The sequence below is a fragment of the Dermacentor albipictus genome, chromosome 9, assembly GCF_038994185.2.
Source record: "Dermacentor albipictus isolate Rhodes 1998 colony chromosome 9, USDA_Dalb.pri_finalv2, whole genome shotgun sequence".
Taxonomy (NCBI): Eukaryota; Metazoa; Arthropoda; class Arachnida; order Ixodida; family Ixodidae; genus Dermacentor; species Dermacentor albipictus.
In genome coordinates this window covers 58,058,027-58,076,645 of record NC_091829.1, presented here as the reverse complement: position 1 = coordinate 58,076,645, position 18,619 = coordinate 58,058,027, and the positions used below count along the sequence as shown (strand labels likewise).

Here is an 18,619-nt window from a genome sequence, read left to right as displayed (position 1 = left end):
GGTTTCTGGAATGTTTTGCCAGTTTATGTGCCTTTAGTGTCCCTTTAATATTGATTAGCGGACATGTTTACAAATACTGTCACATTTAGAGGTGTGTTAGGTATGCCAGGTGAGTTCTTTAAAAAGAACATTCCCCGTAAATTTTGTTACACTAATAGACAGGCACTACCAACAGCTGTTACCAATGTCGTTTTGTGCAATGATTGAGCGGTATTAACACATGAAGCTTAGAATGGGTTGGTGAAAAATTCATGTTTCAAAAAATTTAGACGTGATCGGTATGTGGTATTTTTTGGCATTCGGCTTGTATCCGCATTTCGTATGGCCAACTTTTCATGAGTATAAGAAAACTTTGAAATCCGTTGCGATCCACATACCATAATGAATACTTCAAATTTGCGTTGGCAAAAGACATTCAAATTTCCCTTAAAAATTTTACCCACAACGGGCGCCTAAACGTTTACAGTGAGTTCGTCGATTTGAGTGCATGAACGGTGAAAGCTTACTTGAAGTATTCGGCCACTTTACCACAGCCAGCGGGGGCCTTGCAGAAAACTCCCACAACCATCGAGGCGTTCTTGCCCGCTGCTGTAGCAATGTCCTCCAGCTCCTGCGAGTAGTTGCGTCACAAATTGAAATCGTCAAAGGTTACCCTGTGTAGAATAGTGCCGCATAGCCATTAGCCCTTTAATAATCCGTCTTACCGTTAGCATCTCAAGATCGGTGCTGTAGCTCTTCCTCACGTACCCTTTGAAACACTGTGCTTTCAATTCAAATAACTTCTTACGAGTGCTTCCCAGCAAGATTGAACGTGCAAGCAGCGAAAAGACACGAAGAGAGCACGCAGAGCTCCAGAGCTGGTCCTTTGTGAACCTGCCGTACTTTTTTGCATCTTCTAACGCCATATCTAATTCAAAGCGTGGTGTGCACATTTGCGGACGGTGATATGCTTTCAGAGAGCTCCATTCCCTCGAGGTCATCAAGATCTCGACGTCATCGAGATCCACTGCGGTCGCTTGGTAGCTTCGGCGTTGCGCCGCTAAGCGGTCCAATCACGGCCGCGGCGGCCGCATTTCGATGGGGGTGAAGTGCGAAAAGAACCCCGCGTACAGTGCATGGGGTGCACGCTAAAGAACCCGGGTAGTAAATATTCCGGAGTGTGTTAATTATTTAACGTATACGGCATGCCCCGTGATCAGATCGTGGTTTTCGCAAGTAGAACCCCTGCATTCGCTCTCACAACGCTTGCGTAGAGACGAACGCCGGTCTCGTTGAGTGCGCGGGGGAGGAACTGCGTCTTTCATCAACGCGTGCATGGCTCGAGATCACGCGACCTGTAACGCTATACAGCGCGCGGGAAGACGGCACACGTGAACGCCTCCCAGATAGCACAAGGTCGGTGCACTTGGAGCTGTGACGTCATGCTATACTGCTCCAATGCCAAGAAATCTAATGGGGACGCTCCGGAGGAAGACGCGGTGATTTTGCCATCACCGCTTTCATCATACCGGGCTCGGCAAAAGAAATTTCGGTCCAGGTAGCATGGCGTCCTAAAGCATAGCGCACGGATGTGAAGTGACCAGCCAATTTTGCTCGCCTGACCTCTGCTCCCGCCGCAGATTACTTCCTAGACACGCCGCATGGCCCGCCACGTATGCACTTTGCCGAGCGGACAGCCATGCGCAGCCGCGGCCGGAGTAGAGGAGAAGCCCAATTACCTGCCCCCCCCCCCCCTCCCTTCTCCCTAAGATACGTTAAAGGCGCCAGGGGAGGTGCTGGGAGGGCACTCAACTTCGTGAAGGTGCTCAAGCCTCCATAATTTGGATAGTCGATGGACTATCAGCCTTGATTGAAATGTATGTTTTCGTACACTTACACGACCGTCACAGTGGGCTGATTGATGGGAAGGCGCATTATGTTTAACAGAGAGCAAACGTTCTTTAAATCGTACACTGGGGCATCTGACCATCTGCAAAATGTTCATTTTGCCGCTAGACAATGGAATGCAATAAAGAACGCATGTCACACATCGCACACAGGTATGCGCAGTGTTTTATACCGCCACCACTTTTTAACTACTCCTGCGAAATCTTCGGACTTTATAAGAACGGGGGCAGAATTGCTGGTCAACCTCTGCCGAAATGGAAATGACGTTTGCACAGCGTTCGTTCTAGAACATTCTTAGCCTATGTGATCAATTATTTTCATAAAGGATGACAACCAATTTGCGATCCAACCATCGTGGTTGCCTAGTGCCTTTGACGTTACGCTGACAAGAACAAGGTCCCCGGTAGCCGCATTTCAAAAGGAGCGAGATCAAACAAAAAGGCCGTATATCATGTATTGTATGCACATTAAAGAACACCAGCTGGTCAAAATTGATCTGGTGCCCCCCACTGCGGCTTACATTACAGTCAGATCGTGGGTTTGACACGTAAAACTGCAGAATAATAAAATTTAGTATCCAGTTTTGGTTGGTTGGACGCACCACTTAAGCTTTCAGATTGGCGACCAACCGTTTGCGCAAAAGTAACAGCGCAGGAATGACACCGTGCTTCTTTGATTCCGAAAATTTCAGAACCATAACTTACTTTGAGGGCATGAACACGAGTTACCGAGTGCCGATCCCATACACTATCAATTTCTAGGAAGCCGAACTAAAGCTCAAAATGATATTCTCAGATCTCGGTTTGCAGTACAAAGAGACGTGTCTTCGTTCATTTGTGCATCCTATTGTTGCGCGAACTAAGGATTAAGAATTGGAGACTATTTACAAAGTATATTTACAAAGAATAACTGCAGCGCTGGCCAGCTCAACCGACAGTCTCGAGAGCCACACAGCGTTCATCGTCTTCGTCAGGGCGCCCGTGTGCATCGTCCACAAGAAATACGCAATATGCATGTATCAGTATCACAATGAGTTTTTTTTAAAACGTACTGAATTCTGACTGCGGGAACATACTTTGTCATTCAATTGATCCTTCCTTGAGGTAAGCGCAAAATTAGCGTCACTTATTTCCTGTACATTTCTTGACTCGGCACGTTGCATGATTGAAACAACGTTAACGATATCTGCTGCCTTAGCTAACCTTGAGTACGGTGAGCGCCGTCTTCAGGATATCTGGGTTGCTTTTCACAATCAGCTCGTGGATGTTGAGGACCCCCCAGTGGTAGATCTTGTGCTGCCAGTGATCCTTGTAGTGCTTCTTCCCGGCATCTGATTTGACCTCGGCGGAGAAGTCGTTGATTGCGCTGCGAAGAAGATAAAGATGACGAAATTTCGTCAAAGTAACCATAAAATAGTGACTGTCACAAACATCCAGCGACGTTTCGCATGTAATAAACGCTTTCGCTAACATTTTGTTGGGAAAGCTTGTCGGGGTGTGCGAATATTCGGAATCAAATAGTCACTATTCGTAAATGCGAATGTCTTTCGAATGCTTTTCGAATGATACAAAACTTCAACTGCACCCACTTAAATATAACATCGGAACAAAAGTATGGTAAATTTTCACCACTGCGGGCATAGTATAGACGTAAAACGTGAGAACTTGTGTAGTGGGGCAGGCTACGTCGCTTAAGTAACCGTGGTTTAAAGGCTATACAGCGATAATTTCCCCTGAAAGAACAATGTGTGCTCAAAAAACGTCATGTTTTCTCCTATGGCTCCGTTTGTATTTTAATGTGTAAGCATTCTTTCGCGAGTACCCCAGCAAAATCTGTCTAGCGAAAAGGTAAGTGCTTGTATCTGCTGAAAAATGTTTTATTTGCGACGAAATTTATTCGTTAGTACAGTAAATGTCGATGTTCGTTGCTTTGTAAGTGATAAAGAACAATTGAAGCCAAAAATAAGAAGTTGGTCGGAGATAATTTTGTTAGCAACATCACGTCAAATTCAAAAAGCGTGACACTTTACGCGTAGGGGTACATAGGGCTAATAGAATATGGATGGGGAGACTTATAATAGGGAGGGGCTCAACTGAAATTTGAGGGTGGGCCAACTTGAAACTTGGCGGTTGGCCGCATGAAACTTGGACTGGGGCAACTTGAAACTTTGGGGTTGAGCAATTGAAATTTGTGGATGGGCCATCTTGAAATTTGGGCGTGAGCCAACTGAAGATTCGGGGGCAGGCCAATTAATATTTTTTGTCGGGCCAACTTGAAAATTGTGGGCAGGCTAACATGAAATTTTGGGATCAGCAAACCTGAAGATTGGGGGCGGGCCAACTTGAAACTTGGTGTTGGACCAACTTAAAGCTTTGGGTTAGTAATACTTGGAGGTTGGCCACCCTTAAATTGGCGGTTGGGTCAACTTGAAATTTGGGGGCGGGCCAAGTGAAATTTGGGCAACAAAATCAAAAGCTAAGCAACAGCCGACTTAGAATGCTTAATTTCCCATTTGCAGACCATTGTCATATTTACCTGCCGGAGTGGCTTAGCGGCTAAGGTGTGCTACTGATCACGAGGTCGCGGGATCAAATCCCGGCCTCGGCGGCTGCACTTCCTTGGAGGCGAAATTCAAGAACGCCCATATCCCGTGCATTGGAGGCATTGGAGGCCTTTAAAAAAATCGGGCATTTGGTGCGTAAAACAGCAGAAATCAATACAATTATCAGAATGTCTGTGTTATTTTTAATAAACAAGGCATCACAACATACTACGTAATGACAGAATCTTGCTGACTTTACTACTAGGACGCGAACAATCTTTTATAGGTACTGCGACAACGGCTTTTCACTCTTCAGAAACCATTCGTAAATTATTCATATTCGATTCGATTTGTTTCTGGGACTATTCGATTCGTATTTCATTCAGTGCAAAACCTCACTATTGGCACACCCCTTTAAGGGACTGACAACTGACCAGAATGTGTTCTGGGACGTTGATGGAAATGAAATGACCATGATTTATGGTGATAAGAATTCAGCAGGCCGTTCTCGAGTGAACATTTTTGATTGGCAAAGAAAGACTCAAAAACCAGTATGTGGCCAGGCCTGGTGATGAAAACTTCGTACTTCATATGTAGTCTATGAGATTACTGTGCGTAAATCGGCTGTTATTAGGTACAACCTAATTCTTGCCTAGAATTGTTTTTGCTATATTATTCATCACTTGCGCTTTATTCTATGCTTCAGAAATCGAACTCGAGCGCATGGCTACAGCAGCACGCTGAAGTGAGTATCCCACGTGAAAGTGTCGTTTCGTTTTCGATCCGATTGGCTTTATTTTGACAGGTTAAATACTCAAGCTATTGGACAGGAAATCACGAAAACACGGGGCTGTTATACCTTAGACACTTTAAAACTTCGGAAAACATGAAACCCAGGAACATCAACTTCTTAAACAACATAATACTTTCCCACAGTCACGGCCGCACTTGTCTGCCTCCTAATAATGCCAGCCTATAATCGCTATCGCGCTCACCTATCACCGTTTTAAGGATGTCTCCTGTGAACGACTACATCCTCACTGTATATTGAAAAATTCTGATAAAGAAGGTTCCAAGACGCGACTTCATGATTACACACTGACTGGTAAGCTTTCCATTGCAATAAAAATATACGCACTATGAAAATTGGTTGTTAGTCACTTTAAAAGCTAGTAACCACGTAATAGAATGTCGAGAATTGCATGACCTGTACTTGGGTGAATCATGTAACCTTGTCACTGTTTACACAGACGGACGGACGGACGGACGGACGGACGGACGGACGGACGGACGGACGGACGGACGGACGGACACACAGACAGACAGACAGACGGACGGACGGACGGACGGACGGACAGAAAGACAGACAGACAGACAGACAGACAGACAGACAGACAGACAGACAGACAGACAGACAGACAGACAGACAGACAGACAGACAGACAGACAGACAGACGGACGGACGGACGGACGGACGTACAGACAAAGAGACAAAGAGACAGCCAGACAAAGAGACAAAGAGACAGCCAGACAAAGAGACAAAGAGACAGACAGACAACGAGACAAAGAGACAGACAGACAAAGAGACAGAAACAGACAGACAAAGAGACAGAAACAGACAGAGAAAGAGAGAGAGACATAAAGAGCCTATATTCTTTGTGTTGTTGTCTAGAGTCCTACAAATGAAAAGTTTACAGAAACCAGAAGAAAGTTTAAACCCATTGTCCTGCAGTAGGTAAGGTGTGAATTGAGTTATTCGGCAGTTCATAAACGTTCTGCAGAATTGGAAAGCGAACGAGCTTAGACTCTACATAAACTGTCTACGTAAAACAATTTTTAACATTTTTGCCGTGACATGTCCTTCACCAGAAGACAAAATGCAATTTCTCAACTATTGTTGCTCTCTAGTGTCCCCATAAAACCCACGTCTGGGTCATCAGGAGAGGAACCAAGCAACACTGCTTACGGTGCGTGCACGGACATCCCGAATTCGGTGTTGTGGCTGATGTTGGTTTCCTTGGCGGCGTCGAAGATCGGCTTCAGGTAGGCATTGGTGAGCGTGCCCATGAATGTGTCCTCCGGGCGCAGTAGCAACGAGTCGTAGAAGATAATGTCGCACTCGCCGGCCAAAGGTAAGGACAGACCAACGTCCAAGTAGCTCACCGTGCACACGGTAGTGTAGCGACGCAGTCCCGGACCTGTCGTGCGAAATCCGTGTAAATTTACGGTCAGGCGCACACGGCAGCCTTGCCTCGATACACAGTCAGTTGTATGAAGTGTAGACTTGATTCATTTCGCAATGATTACTCATGATGTGCGCAAAGTTGGGTTGCCTGGCTATGCTTTGAGAACGACGAATGTTTTGAAATTGGGAATCACAACGCACAATGAAGAATGTCCCATGATCTATTGCAGCTACAAGCACAAGGTTTAGTCAAGTCCTTGTACTAACCGCCATTCCCATGGTATTGAACGATCCGCAGCAGAAAATTTTCAGTAGAGTTCTATATAAAAAAGCCGCAGTTTCGCCAGAAGCGCAAATCGTCGATTGCGATAGCAAATTGCAGACAACTATACTAATTAAGGATAACACTTTTATCGGCCTGAAACATTCCATAGCTCACTAAATCAACCTGAATGGTGTCAGCGCGGACAGCAAACGTGAACGCATCATGGTCGATGAGCGCGGACACTCGCTGTCGCAAAGCTGGCGTGAGCTAGCGCGGCAGCAGCAGCGAGCGAAGTGACCTCCCTGCCGTGTATCGGTCCAGTGCAAACTCAGCGCCGGGAACACACAGCACGAGCCAAGCTACGGAACCGTCGACGCCATAGAGTTTCCTCCAACGTGATGGAAGGAATTCTGTCTGGCGCAACCAGTGTCAAGCTACCATGACAATGATGTCAAGTACATGGATTTGTCTGATGTTCGTGCTTATGATTCAGACGTTCTTGTGTATCTGTTCATTACGCTGTGTATGCCTTCATTGTCGTGAATCGCAGAGCAATCTATGCTTTTCTAAGTGCAGAAAACCCTGCCAAAACTCACAATCTGTACTAATAGCGACGGTACAGCTTGTCGAGGTGGCCAAATGGAAACGCGCCAAGCGTCTCAAGGTACTGCCTTGCCCGCGATAATTTTATAAGGGCGTTATATGTCGCATGCCGATGCCTGCGTGCGTGGCGGAATGGTTTCAATATTGGGCGTCTGTGCTGGAGGTCCTGTCTGAGAATCGTGCCGTCGGACAATTTGAATAATGTTGAGTTAATTATTTATTACGCAGTGAATTGTAGAAAATTACGAGTTTAAAAATCACGAAGTCGTTTGAAGCCCGAAGGACGAAGATTAGGCAAATCCATATACTTGCCATAATTACCACGCTGACTCAAGCGGTCCCACTGCAGCTCCCGGAAACACACTGCCACAGTCCCTTCTAGTAATTATTAATGCGATAGCGTTAAGGGCACCGTATAGAAGAAGAATCTGGCGGCGGCGTCCGGTCGGCGTCCTCAAATTTTAGTTGGCGCAACCGCAGATTTCAACTTGGCCCATCCAGAATTTTCAAGTTTGCCCCCCTCCCAATTTTCAAGTTTACCCGCCCCCAAATTTAGGTTGGCACATCCCCAAGTATAAGGTGGGACATCCTCAAGTTTCAAGTTGACCAACCCCAAATATAAAGTTGGCCAGTGCCCTAATTTGAAGTTGGCCCACTCCCAAATTTCAGGTTGGCTCGCCCCAAAACCTCCACATCTAACTTGGCCTACCCCAGATTTCAAGTTGGCCCAACCCCAAATTCTCGTGACGCTAATCATGTGTCTTTCTACATAGCTGGCTCGCTCTATCTTGAAAGCGATTGTATTACGCGAAGGAAGCATGGACGAACAGTTTTATCGTTGGGTAACCATGGGAATGCTAACGAATTGAATAACGAAACTAATGACGAATTTAAGAACGCCTTTTAAATGTTCCTTAGAAAACTCGCAGTCCTCACTAGAACGCGTTCTCAAGTTCATTATTATTTTCGTTATTAAATGTTCGTGGAAGCCGCCCCTGGTTTGCCACAGGAAAATCGCGTACTGCTACACACGCAAAGAATAGATACCGCGAACATGCACAGTGAGCACCGCGGCGTCGAAGAACAAATGAAAAGAACGCGAACGCGGCTATTCTCTTTTCGACCTTCAGGCGTCTTCCTCTTCTGGCGCTCGCTTCCCTCGCAGCGACAAACATTATTTCGCCAATGTAGACAGATGGGTGCACGTAAAACGACGACTTACGTTCCGACGTGGTCACCGCGGCAGACAGAGTCGTCGGTGGCGGCTCGGTCGTTGTCGGTGGTGGCATGGTCATTGTCGGTGGCGGATTGGTCGTTGTCGGTGGCGGCTTGGTAGTTGTCGGTGGCGGCTTGGTAGTTGTCGGTGGCGGCTTGGTCGTTGTCGGTGGCGGCTTGGTCGTTGTCGGTGGCAGCTTCGTCATTGTCGGTGGCGACGTTGTCGTTGTCGGCTTTGTCGTTGTCGGTGGTGGCTTCGTTGTTGTCGGCGGTTTCTTTGCCGGTGTCGACGGTGGCGGCGCCTTTGTTGTCGTAGGCGCTGGCGGGGTCGTCAATGGAGTCGGCGTTGTCACACTGGGCGTTGCTTTAGGAGTGCTAGCTGATGGCCTTGGAGTCTTAAGAACCGTTGGTGGCGTGACAATCACAACTGGAGTCGTTGCCAGGGTCTTGCTAGCATTCGCCTGCGTTTAGAAAAGAAATAACCTCCATTGAAATTTCATTGCAAAGGAGAGCGTAGACGAATGATGAATCGAGAAATATTGCCCGTATACGTTACAAATGCTGTGATGAGCATGCAATGCGCCTGTGTTCCTGCACTAATCATCTCTTTCTTGGATTCACACCTTTGTACTGGGCGTCTTCAGTGCGTCAGCTTCGACTACACTGTCGACATCACGTAACCAGAGCTGGTTGTTAAGAGCACTTCCAGCGAAAACCTATCCCCAGGTTTCGTCCTCGCTTTTTTTTTTGATCAAATGGCACGTGGAGTGTGTTGTGTTCTTGCACGTGACAACGCCAATCATCCAGAACTCGTACACGTTCATGCATAAGCATGCATGGATAATCTGCAGGTTGTCCATATAGTGAAATTTCACAGTGGGATTAATAAGAATATTCGAAATAGAAAATGCCATTCGAATATCGAACATTTCTTTATTTATCAAAAGAGTGAAACATATATTTATTTGTAAGCGCATGTTATGCCGTCCGCAAATTGACGCCAGGTCACGTAAGAAACAAGAAATAATAACTTTCCCTTACCTGTGGTACTGTGGTACCACGATATTAGCTTATCAAACGAGAAAATAGCACGTCACCCGATGCACATAGACTGTTGTGTTCGTTGATGGTGATAAGTGTGGCAGTGGAGCGCCACACGTTGTTTTAAAATGTGGATATACGCTTAGACCGATTCAATAACAAATTATTTTGCCGAAATTCATACACATTCGTATATGTAGGCTGCTTAACATTGTGGCATTTCTAGCGGATGACAGCAAATCAGCTAGCATATGTCCTCTGTCCCGTGAGTTCGCTCAGGAAGTGTGCCCTCTGTGCTATGACGAAAAAAAATTAAATTATGGGGTTTTACGTGCCAAAACCACTTTCTGATTATGAGGCACGCCGTAGTGGGGGACTCCAGAAACTTTGACCACCTGGGGTTCTTTAACGTGCACCTAAATCTAACTACACGGGTGTTTTCGCATTTCTCCCCCATAGAAATGCGGCCGCCGTGGCCGGGATTCGATCCCGCGACCTCGTGCTCAGCAGCCTAACACCATAGCCACTGAGCAACCACGGCGGGTTGTGCTATGACGACGACTTGGCCTGTTCAGAATTATTCGGAGCAATGTTGCTCGCATGGGCCTCCAGTGCTCGAGGTCACAATAAGTGTTATCCTTGCCACTCGGGGTCCGAAGACGTGGGATCCACTTTCCTCGTGGAGGGGTAAGTGAACGTGAGGCTGGGTCCGATATTCAAGACGTTTGACAAACACTTACATATTTAGATAGGTAAAAGAAAATGCAATGAAATAGAAAAAAATACAGAAAAGTTGATGATAAAGTAGTAGTTGCTGATGAACCCCGCCATCCGCAGCTTTTTTTATGCCGTGTGTTATCTTTGTTTAGTGACTTCCTCCAATCTGGTGCGAGGTGGTGGGTGACATCACATCCCGCGAATCCAGTGTCAGGAGGCCGCTGACATCAGGTCCCACCAATCCGGAGGTAGGTCGCCCTTTTCGCCGACACTGATCGTACTATGAGGGGTGGTGGCCGGGTCATACTGAGCGCATCTCTGGCTTTTACATGCAAGTTACTGCTTCTGACAGGTGACAGCCGTATCATTCACCAGCGCGGGTATTCCCGCGCTGGTCAGTGACCGAACCGTGACCGCAGGGTGTCCCGGGGCGAACGGCCGATCACAACAATGTCCACGCATAAATGATTATTGGACAATTTCGCCATTTCTGGAATCGAATACGATACAAACAACGAGCACTTTGCATTTGTGTTCGGAATTCCGAATGTTCTACTCAGCTTCGATCTTTACTTTCAAGCAGAAAGTATCTATACCGCAGTGAGCTAATCGCCATAGGATGTTTTGAAATGCCCGTATCGGGATATCCATGCATTTAACGTTCTGCATTCAATTTCTACCACTGAACCACCGGACAGGCCGCCATTGGAATCTGAACCTGTCAACTTTTAACGTTAGAACGTTATCTAGTGAGGTGAGTCTAGCAGTGTTATTGGAGACATTAGAGGGTAGTAAATGGGATATAATAGGGCTTAGTGAGGTTAGGAGGACAAAAGAAGCATATACAGGGCTAAAAAGCGGGCACGTACAGTGCTACCGGGGCTTAGCGGAGAGACGAGAACTAGGAGACGGATTCCTGATTAACAAGGAAATAGCTGGTAACATACAGGAATTCTAAAGCATTAACGAGAGGGCGGCAGGTCTTGTTGTGAAACTTAATAAGAGGCACAAATTGAAGGTGGTACAAGTCTATGCCCCTACATTCAGTCATGATGACCAGGAAGTCGAAGGGTTTTATGAAGACGTGGAATCGGCGATGGGTAAAGTCTAAACAAAACACGCTGTACTGATGGGTGATTTCAATGCCAGGGTAGGCAAGAAGCAGGCTGGAGACAAGTCAGTGGGGGAATATGGCATAGGCTCTAGGAATAGCAGAGGAGAGTTATTAGTAGAGTTTGCAGAACAGAATATTACGCGGGTAATGAATACCTTTTTCTGCAAGCGGCTTAGCCGAAAGTGGACGTGGAGGAGCCCGAATGGTGAGACTAGAAATGAAATCGACTTCATACTGTGCGCTAACCCTGGCATCATACAAGATGTAGAGGTGCTCGGCAAAGTACGCTGCAGTGACCATAGGATGGTAAGAACTAGAATTAGCCTAGACTTGAGGAGGGAACGGAAGAAACTGGTACACAAGAAGCGAATCAATGAGTTAGCGGTAAGAAGGAAACTAGAGGAATTCTGGATCAAGCTACAGAACAGGTATTCGGCTTTAACTCAGCAAGAGGACCTTAGTGTTGAAGCGATGAACGACAATCTCATGGGCATCATTAAGGAGTGCGCAATAGAAGTCGGTGGTAACGCCGTTAGAGAGGAAACCAGTATGCTATCGCAGGAGACGAAAGATCTGATCAAGAAACGCCAATGTATGAAAGCTTCTAACCCTACAGCTAGAATAGAACTGGCAGAACTTTCGAAGTTAATCAACAAGCGTAAGACAGCTGACATAAGGAAGTATAATATGGATAGAATTGAATATGCTCTCAGGAGCGGAGGAAGCCTAAAAACAGTGAAGAAGAAACTAGGAATTGGCAACAATCAAATCTATGCTTTAAGAGACAAAGCCGGCAATATCATTACTAATATGGAATAGATAGTTCAAGTGGCTGAGGAGTTCTATAGGGATTTATACAGTACCAATGACACCCACGACGATAGTGGAAGAGAGAATAGCCTAGAGGAATTAGAAATCCCACAGGTAACGCCAGAAGAAGTAAAGAAAGCCTTAGGAGCTATGCAAAGGGGGAAGGCAGCTGGGGAGGATCAGGTAACAGTGGATTTGATGAAGGATGGTGGTCAGATTTTTCTAGAGAAACTGGCCACCCTGTATACGCGATGCCTCATAAGCTCGAGCGTACCGGAATCTTGGAAGAACGCTAACCTAATCCTAATCCCTAAGAAAGGGGACGCCAAAGACTTGAAAAATTATAGACCGATCAGCGCACTGTCTGTTGCCTACAAAGCATTTACTAAGGTAATCGCAAATAGAATCATGAACACCTTAGACTTCTGTCAACCAAAGGACCAGGCAGGATTCCGTAAAGGCTACTCAACAATAGACCATATTCACACTATCAATCAAGTGATAGAGAAATGTGCAGAATATAACCAACCCTTATGTATAGCTTGAGTTTATCAGAGCACACAGAGTAATTATTGGTGACTGTAGTTCGGGAAACAGCTGATCTGTTTTCCTGATGATATGAGAACAGATCTGAGAATAGGGCCTTCTATCGGGATTTTAAAAGAAAATTGGAAATCGAGATATAGGGCGTTTTCTATCGCTCTCGCGATAGAAACCATATCTTATAGCTTCCACGCTCCACAGGTGTGACGAGTGAAATTTTTTCTTTTGATTATCCTCTCAATACAGCCTGTTTCTTTGTAAGCAAGTAACATGCCAGGTACTTCAGAGGTACCCAATCTCATCAACTGCACACTCAGATGATGTGCGCAGTTGCATCTCACACTGCGCGCACGCACGCACACTCATGCACGGAACTGCACGGGCACACACCCTGCAGTTGCATGCAACTTCATCTTGCAGGGCATCACAAACACACGGATATGCATCTATACACACACTGTGCAATTGCGCGCAGTTGCATCGCCCACTACCGCCTTCCCGCACATAGAGGTATAGTTGGCGAAATTATAGTTAGCGAAACTATAGTTGGCGAAACTATAGTTGGCGGAACTATAGTGACAGTTATAGTTGGCGAAACTATAGTTGGCGAAACTATAGTTGGCGAAACTATTAGTAAAACCATAGTTGGCGAAACACCGTTTCGCCAACTATATTTGTATAAATGCCGTTGACCATGCCGTTGAAGATCTCACGCTTCAACGGCGTGGTCACTAGCGCCCGTTACGAGCAATAAACTCACCACTGTGGTGGCTTTTATAGTACCGCCACCGCCGCCACCACCGTCGCCGCCGCCGCCGCTTTTCCCGTACTTCGAAGTGGTATCGTCGGGCTTCTCATGGCCATCCTCTTCTTCATCTGCGCCAGTGCAGGAGGTACGAGTTAGCCGCAAGAACGAGAGAGAAAGTACGGCGCCATACGACGCTGGATCATCGCATGCGTCTCGGAGCCTCGTGCATTCGCAAATGTGTCGTCTACTCGAAAGCATTTTGATTGATTAGAAGGCAAGCAAAGCCTTGGAGATGGGTTTCCACTCAGAGGGAGCCGCCCCAGCCCGTCGCGATTTGCACAGCACCTGCATTAGATCGACGGGAATATGGCACCACCGCATGTGCGAGTTTCCTATAACGATCGATTTGCCGCCTTGGGAAAGCCAGGACAACCGTTGTTCTAGGCTTTGTGGCGGGCATGGCATGGTCTAAATGATGATCACAGTTGCAATGACAAAGCATTCTTACAATGTAATTTCCATAAGAACGTTTCATTCACCCCCACTGCACCTTGCAATAAGGCTTAATTACAACGTGAATAAACAACTAAGGGAAGAAAACAAAAAGGGACTACTTAAATTGCCGCACAGCGGGTTCGTTGGTCTTAGTCGTCGGCCCACAAGCTCTAGCAGATCACCGATACTTTTTGCATTATATATATCCCAGCACGAGTCCTTATGATCGATTTTTTTTACCTAATAGTAAAAACAAAAAAATACTCGCCATCCTGGTCCTGCGGAACCGGATGTCCAGCAAAGCTGCTGAAAACCACCACTACAGCTGCTATGGGGAGGGGGGGGGGTATGCAATGTTTTCTTGCTTTGCAGTAATGGTAGTAATGGTAGAAATGGTAATTTTGACAGCCCGCCTGCGCTGCTCGCATCGCCGTTTCTTTTCCCTTTGTCACTCCTCGGATTTACACGGTTCCTCCTCAGTCCTAACTACGCGTTGCCTACCTGTAGCGGTGTTGCAAAAACAATGGAATCAGTTGCTAGGCTGGTTCAATTATATATAAAAGGGTAGTGACGTCACTCCCCACGTCGCACGCTGCCGTCGTAGCGGCAGCTTGCACAACAGTAGTCTTTACCGGGAAACCTGCGTATTAGACTTTTAGCCTGTGCGCTATGCCGGTAAGTGGGGGCAGTTTGGGCGGATTGCCGGATTTGCGGGGGCGTAAACGTAAGCGGCCAGAGCGGCGCAGCCGCCTGGTGGCGTAGAGTTCAGCCAAACAAACAGCGCTAAAACTGCAATAACCCACTATATCATGCTTCGCTGCATGTGCAAATGTTTGGCAGCGGCGTAATTGTGAACACGATTACGACGCTGTCGAAAATTTACGCCAGCAGCTAAGCAGAATATAGTAATTAGCTTTGTGTTTGTTTGGTTGAGCTTTGCGCCACCAGCTGGCGCCACCAATCTGCCCGAAGAATCGCGACCAACTGGAGTGTAACAGCTCCGTTGCAAAAGTTAATTTCAACACGATAACGTTAAAGGGGCCTTGAACCATTTTTATCGAAATGGAGAAATACATTTAAAGTGAAGATAGGCTATTTCAGAACCGCTGTACCGCAAAACGTACTTCAATGCGTTCTGCAGAAGCGGAGTTATCGGCAATCAAACACGGCCTCAGCTGTGCTCCCCTTCCTCCTCCAATGCCTTGCACTGCGAAGGCTACGGCGGAGACGTCACGGTGGCACGCAGTTCAAATCTCTGATTTGGTGCCTATGCCGCTCTAAACGTAAGCCAAACGCGGCTGTCCTCAGAGAGCCGCAGTGCGCTTAGCCATAGAGTTTCCTACAAAATTACTAGAGGGAACTCTGGCGCTAGTGTCTACGTGAGCTAGAATGGGAGCGCTTGTCCCAGCATGGGAATTATGGGAAGTACATGGATTTGCCTAAACTTCGTCCTTTTGGCTTCAAACGGCTTTCTGACTTTGTAAACTCGTCATTTTCAACAGTTTATTGCGTAATAAATAATTAAATAAACATCATTAAAATTGCCCGACGGCAGGATTCGAACACATGGACTCTAGTACAGAAGCCTGATATTGAATCTATTAACCCAAGGATGCATGTATCGACAAGCGAATGAAACGCACTTGTGAACTTATCGCGGGCAAGCCAGTGCTTTGAGACGCTAGAGACGCTTGGCGCGTTTCGATTTGAGCACATCATCATCATCATCATCAGCCTGGTTACGCCCACTGCAGGGCAAAGGCCTCTCCCATATTTCTCCAACAACCCCGGTCATGTACAAATTGTGGCCATGCCGTCCCTGCAAACTTCTTAATCTCATCCGCCCACCTAACTTTCTGCCGTCCCCTGCTACACTACCCTTCCCTTGGAATCCAGTCCGTAACCCTTAATGACCATCGGTTATCTTCCCTCCTCATTACATGTCCTGCCCATATCCATTTCTTTTTCTTGATTTCAACTAAGGTGTCATTAACTCGCGTTTGTTCCCTCACCCAATCTGCTCTTTTCTTATCCCTTAACGTTACACCTATCATTCTTCTTTCCATCGCTCGTTGCGTCGTCCTCAATTTGAGTAGAACCCTTTTCGTAAGCCTCCAGGTTTCTACCCCGTAGGTGAGTACTGGTAAGACACAGCTATTATACACTTTTCTCTTGAGGGATAATGGCAACCTGCTCTTCATGATCTGAGAATGCCTGCCAAACGCACCCCAGCCCATTCTTACTCTTCTGATTATTTCTGTCTCATGATCCGGATTCGCAGTCACTAACTGCCCTAAGTAGATGTATTTCCTTACGACTTCCAGTGCCTCGCTGCCTATTGTAAACGGCTGTTCTCTTCCGAGACTGTTAAACATTACTTTAGTTTTCTGCAGATTAATTTTTAGACCCACTCTTCTACTTTGCCTCTCCAGGTCAGCGAGCATGCATTGCAGTTGGTCCCCTGAGTTACTAAGCAAGGCAATATCATCAGCAAATCGCAAGTTACTAAGGTATTCTCCATTAACTTTTATCCCCATTTCTTCCCAATCCAGGTCTCTGAATACCTCCTGTAAACACGCTGTGAATAGCATTGGAGAGATCGTATCTCCCTGCCTGACGCCTTTCTTTATTGGGATTTTGTTGCTTTCTTTATGGAGGGCTATGGTGGCTGTGGACCCGCTATAGATATTTTTCAGTATTTTTACATATGGCTCGTCTACACCCTGATTCCGTAATGCCTCCATGACTGCTGAGGTTTCGACAGAATCAAATGCTTTCTCGCAATCAATGAAAGCTATATATAAGGGTTGGTTATATTCCGCACATTTCTCTATCACCTGATTGATAGTGTGAATATGATCTATTGTTGAGTAGCCTTTACGGAATCCTGCCTGGTCCTTTGCTTGATAGAAGTCTAAGGTGTTCCTGATTCTATTTGCGATTACCTTAGTAAATAGTTTGTAGGCAACGGACAGTAAGCTGATTGGTCTATAATTTTTCAAGTCTTTGGCGTCCCCTTTCTTATGGATTAGGATTATGTTAGCGTTTTTCCAAGATTCCGGTACGCTCGACGTTATGAGGCATTGCGTATACAGGGTGGCCAGTTTCTCTAGAACAATCTGCCCACCATCCTTCAACAAATCTGCTGTTACCTGATCCTCCCCAGCTGCCTTCCCCCTTTGCATATCTCCCAAGGCTTTCTTTACTTCTTCCGGCGTTACCTGTGGGATTTCGAATTCCTCTAGACTACTTTCTCTTCCATTATCTTCGTGGGTGGCACTGGTACTGTACAAATCTCTATAGAACTCCTCAGCCACTTGTACTATCTCATCCATATTAGTAATGATATTGCCGGCTTTGTCTCTTAACGCATACATCTGATTCTTGCCAATGCCTAGTTTCTTCTTCACTGTTTTTAGGCTTCCTCCGTTCCTGAGAGCATGTTCAATTCTATCCATATTATACTTCCTTATGTCAGCTGTCTTACGCTTGTTGATTAACTTCGAAAGTTCTGCCAGTTCTATTCTAGCTGTAGGGTTAGAGGCTTTGATACATTGGCGTTTCTTGATCAAATCTTTCGTCTCCTGCGATAGTTTACTGGTATCCTGCCTAACGGCGTTACCACCGACTTCCATTGCACACTCCTTAATGATGTCCACAAGATTGTCGTTCATTGCTTTAACACTAAGGTCCTCTTCCTGAGTTAAAGCCGAATACCTGTTCTGTAGCTTGATCTGGAATTGCTCTATTTTCCCTCTTACCGCTAACTCATTGATCGGCTTCTTATGTACCAGTTTCTTCCGTTCCTTTCTCAGGTCTAGGCTAATTTGAGTTCTTACCATCCTGTGGTCACTGCAGCGCACCTTGCCGAGCACGTCCACATCTTTTATGATGCCAGGGTTAGCGCAGAGTATGAAGTCTATTTCATTTCTAGTCTCACCGTTCGGGCCCCTCCACGTCCACTTTCGTCTATCTCGTTTGTGGAAGAAGGTATTCATTATCCTCATATTATTCTGTTCTGCAAACTCTACCAATAACTCCCCCCTGATATTTCTAGTGCCTATGCCATATTCCCCCACTGCCTTGTCTCCAGCCTCCTTTTTGCCTACCTTGGCATTAAAGTCACCCATTAGTATAGTGTATTTTGTTTTCACTCTATTCATCGCCGATTCCACGTCTTCATAGAAGCTTTCGACTTCCTGGTCATCATGACTGGATGTAGGGGCGTAGACCTGTACAATCTTCATTTTGTGCCTCTTATTAAGTTTCACAACAAGACCTGCCACCCTCTCGTTAATGCTATAGAATTCCTGTATGTTACCAGCTATATTCTTATTAATCAGGGATCCGACGCCTAGTTCCCTTCTCTCTGCTAAGCCCCGGTAGCACAGGACGTGCCCGCTTTTTAGCACTGTATATGCTTCTTTTGGCCTCCTAACTTCGCTGAGCCCTAT

General features: G+C 46.2%; 1 protein-coding gene across 1 annotated transcript in view; it reads right to left on the bottom strand.

Moving 5' to 3' along the window:
• The window catches only part of LOC139050131 (uncharacterized), a 54,628-nt gene that overhangs the window by 15,379 nt on the left and 20,630 nt on the right, over positions 1-18,619 (bottom strand). The window contains exons 5-9 of the mRNA XM_070526343.1: positions 13,683-13,798; positions 8,705-9,158; positions 6,396-6,627; positions 3,090-3,252; positions 507-610 (exon numbers count right to left, since the gene is read on the bottom strand). Coding sequence (XP_070382444.1) covers positions 507-610; positions 3,090-3,252; positions 6,396-6,627; positions 8,705-9,158; positions 13,683-13,798 — 1,069 coding nt within the window. The remainder of the gene's footprint in view (positions 1-506; positions 611-3,089; positions 3,253-6,395; positions 6,628-8,704; positions 9,159-13,682; positions 13,799-18,619) is intronic.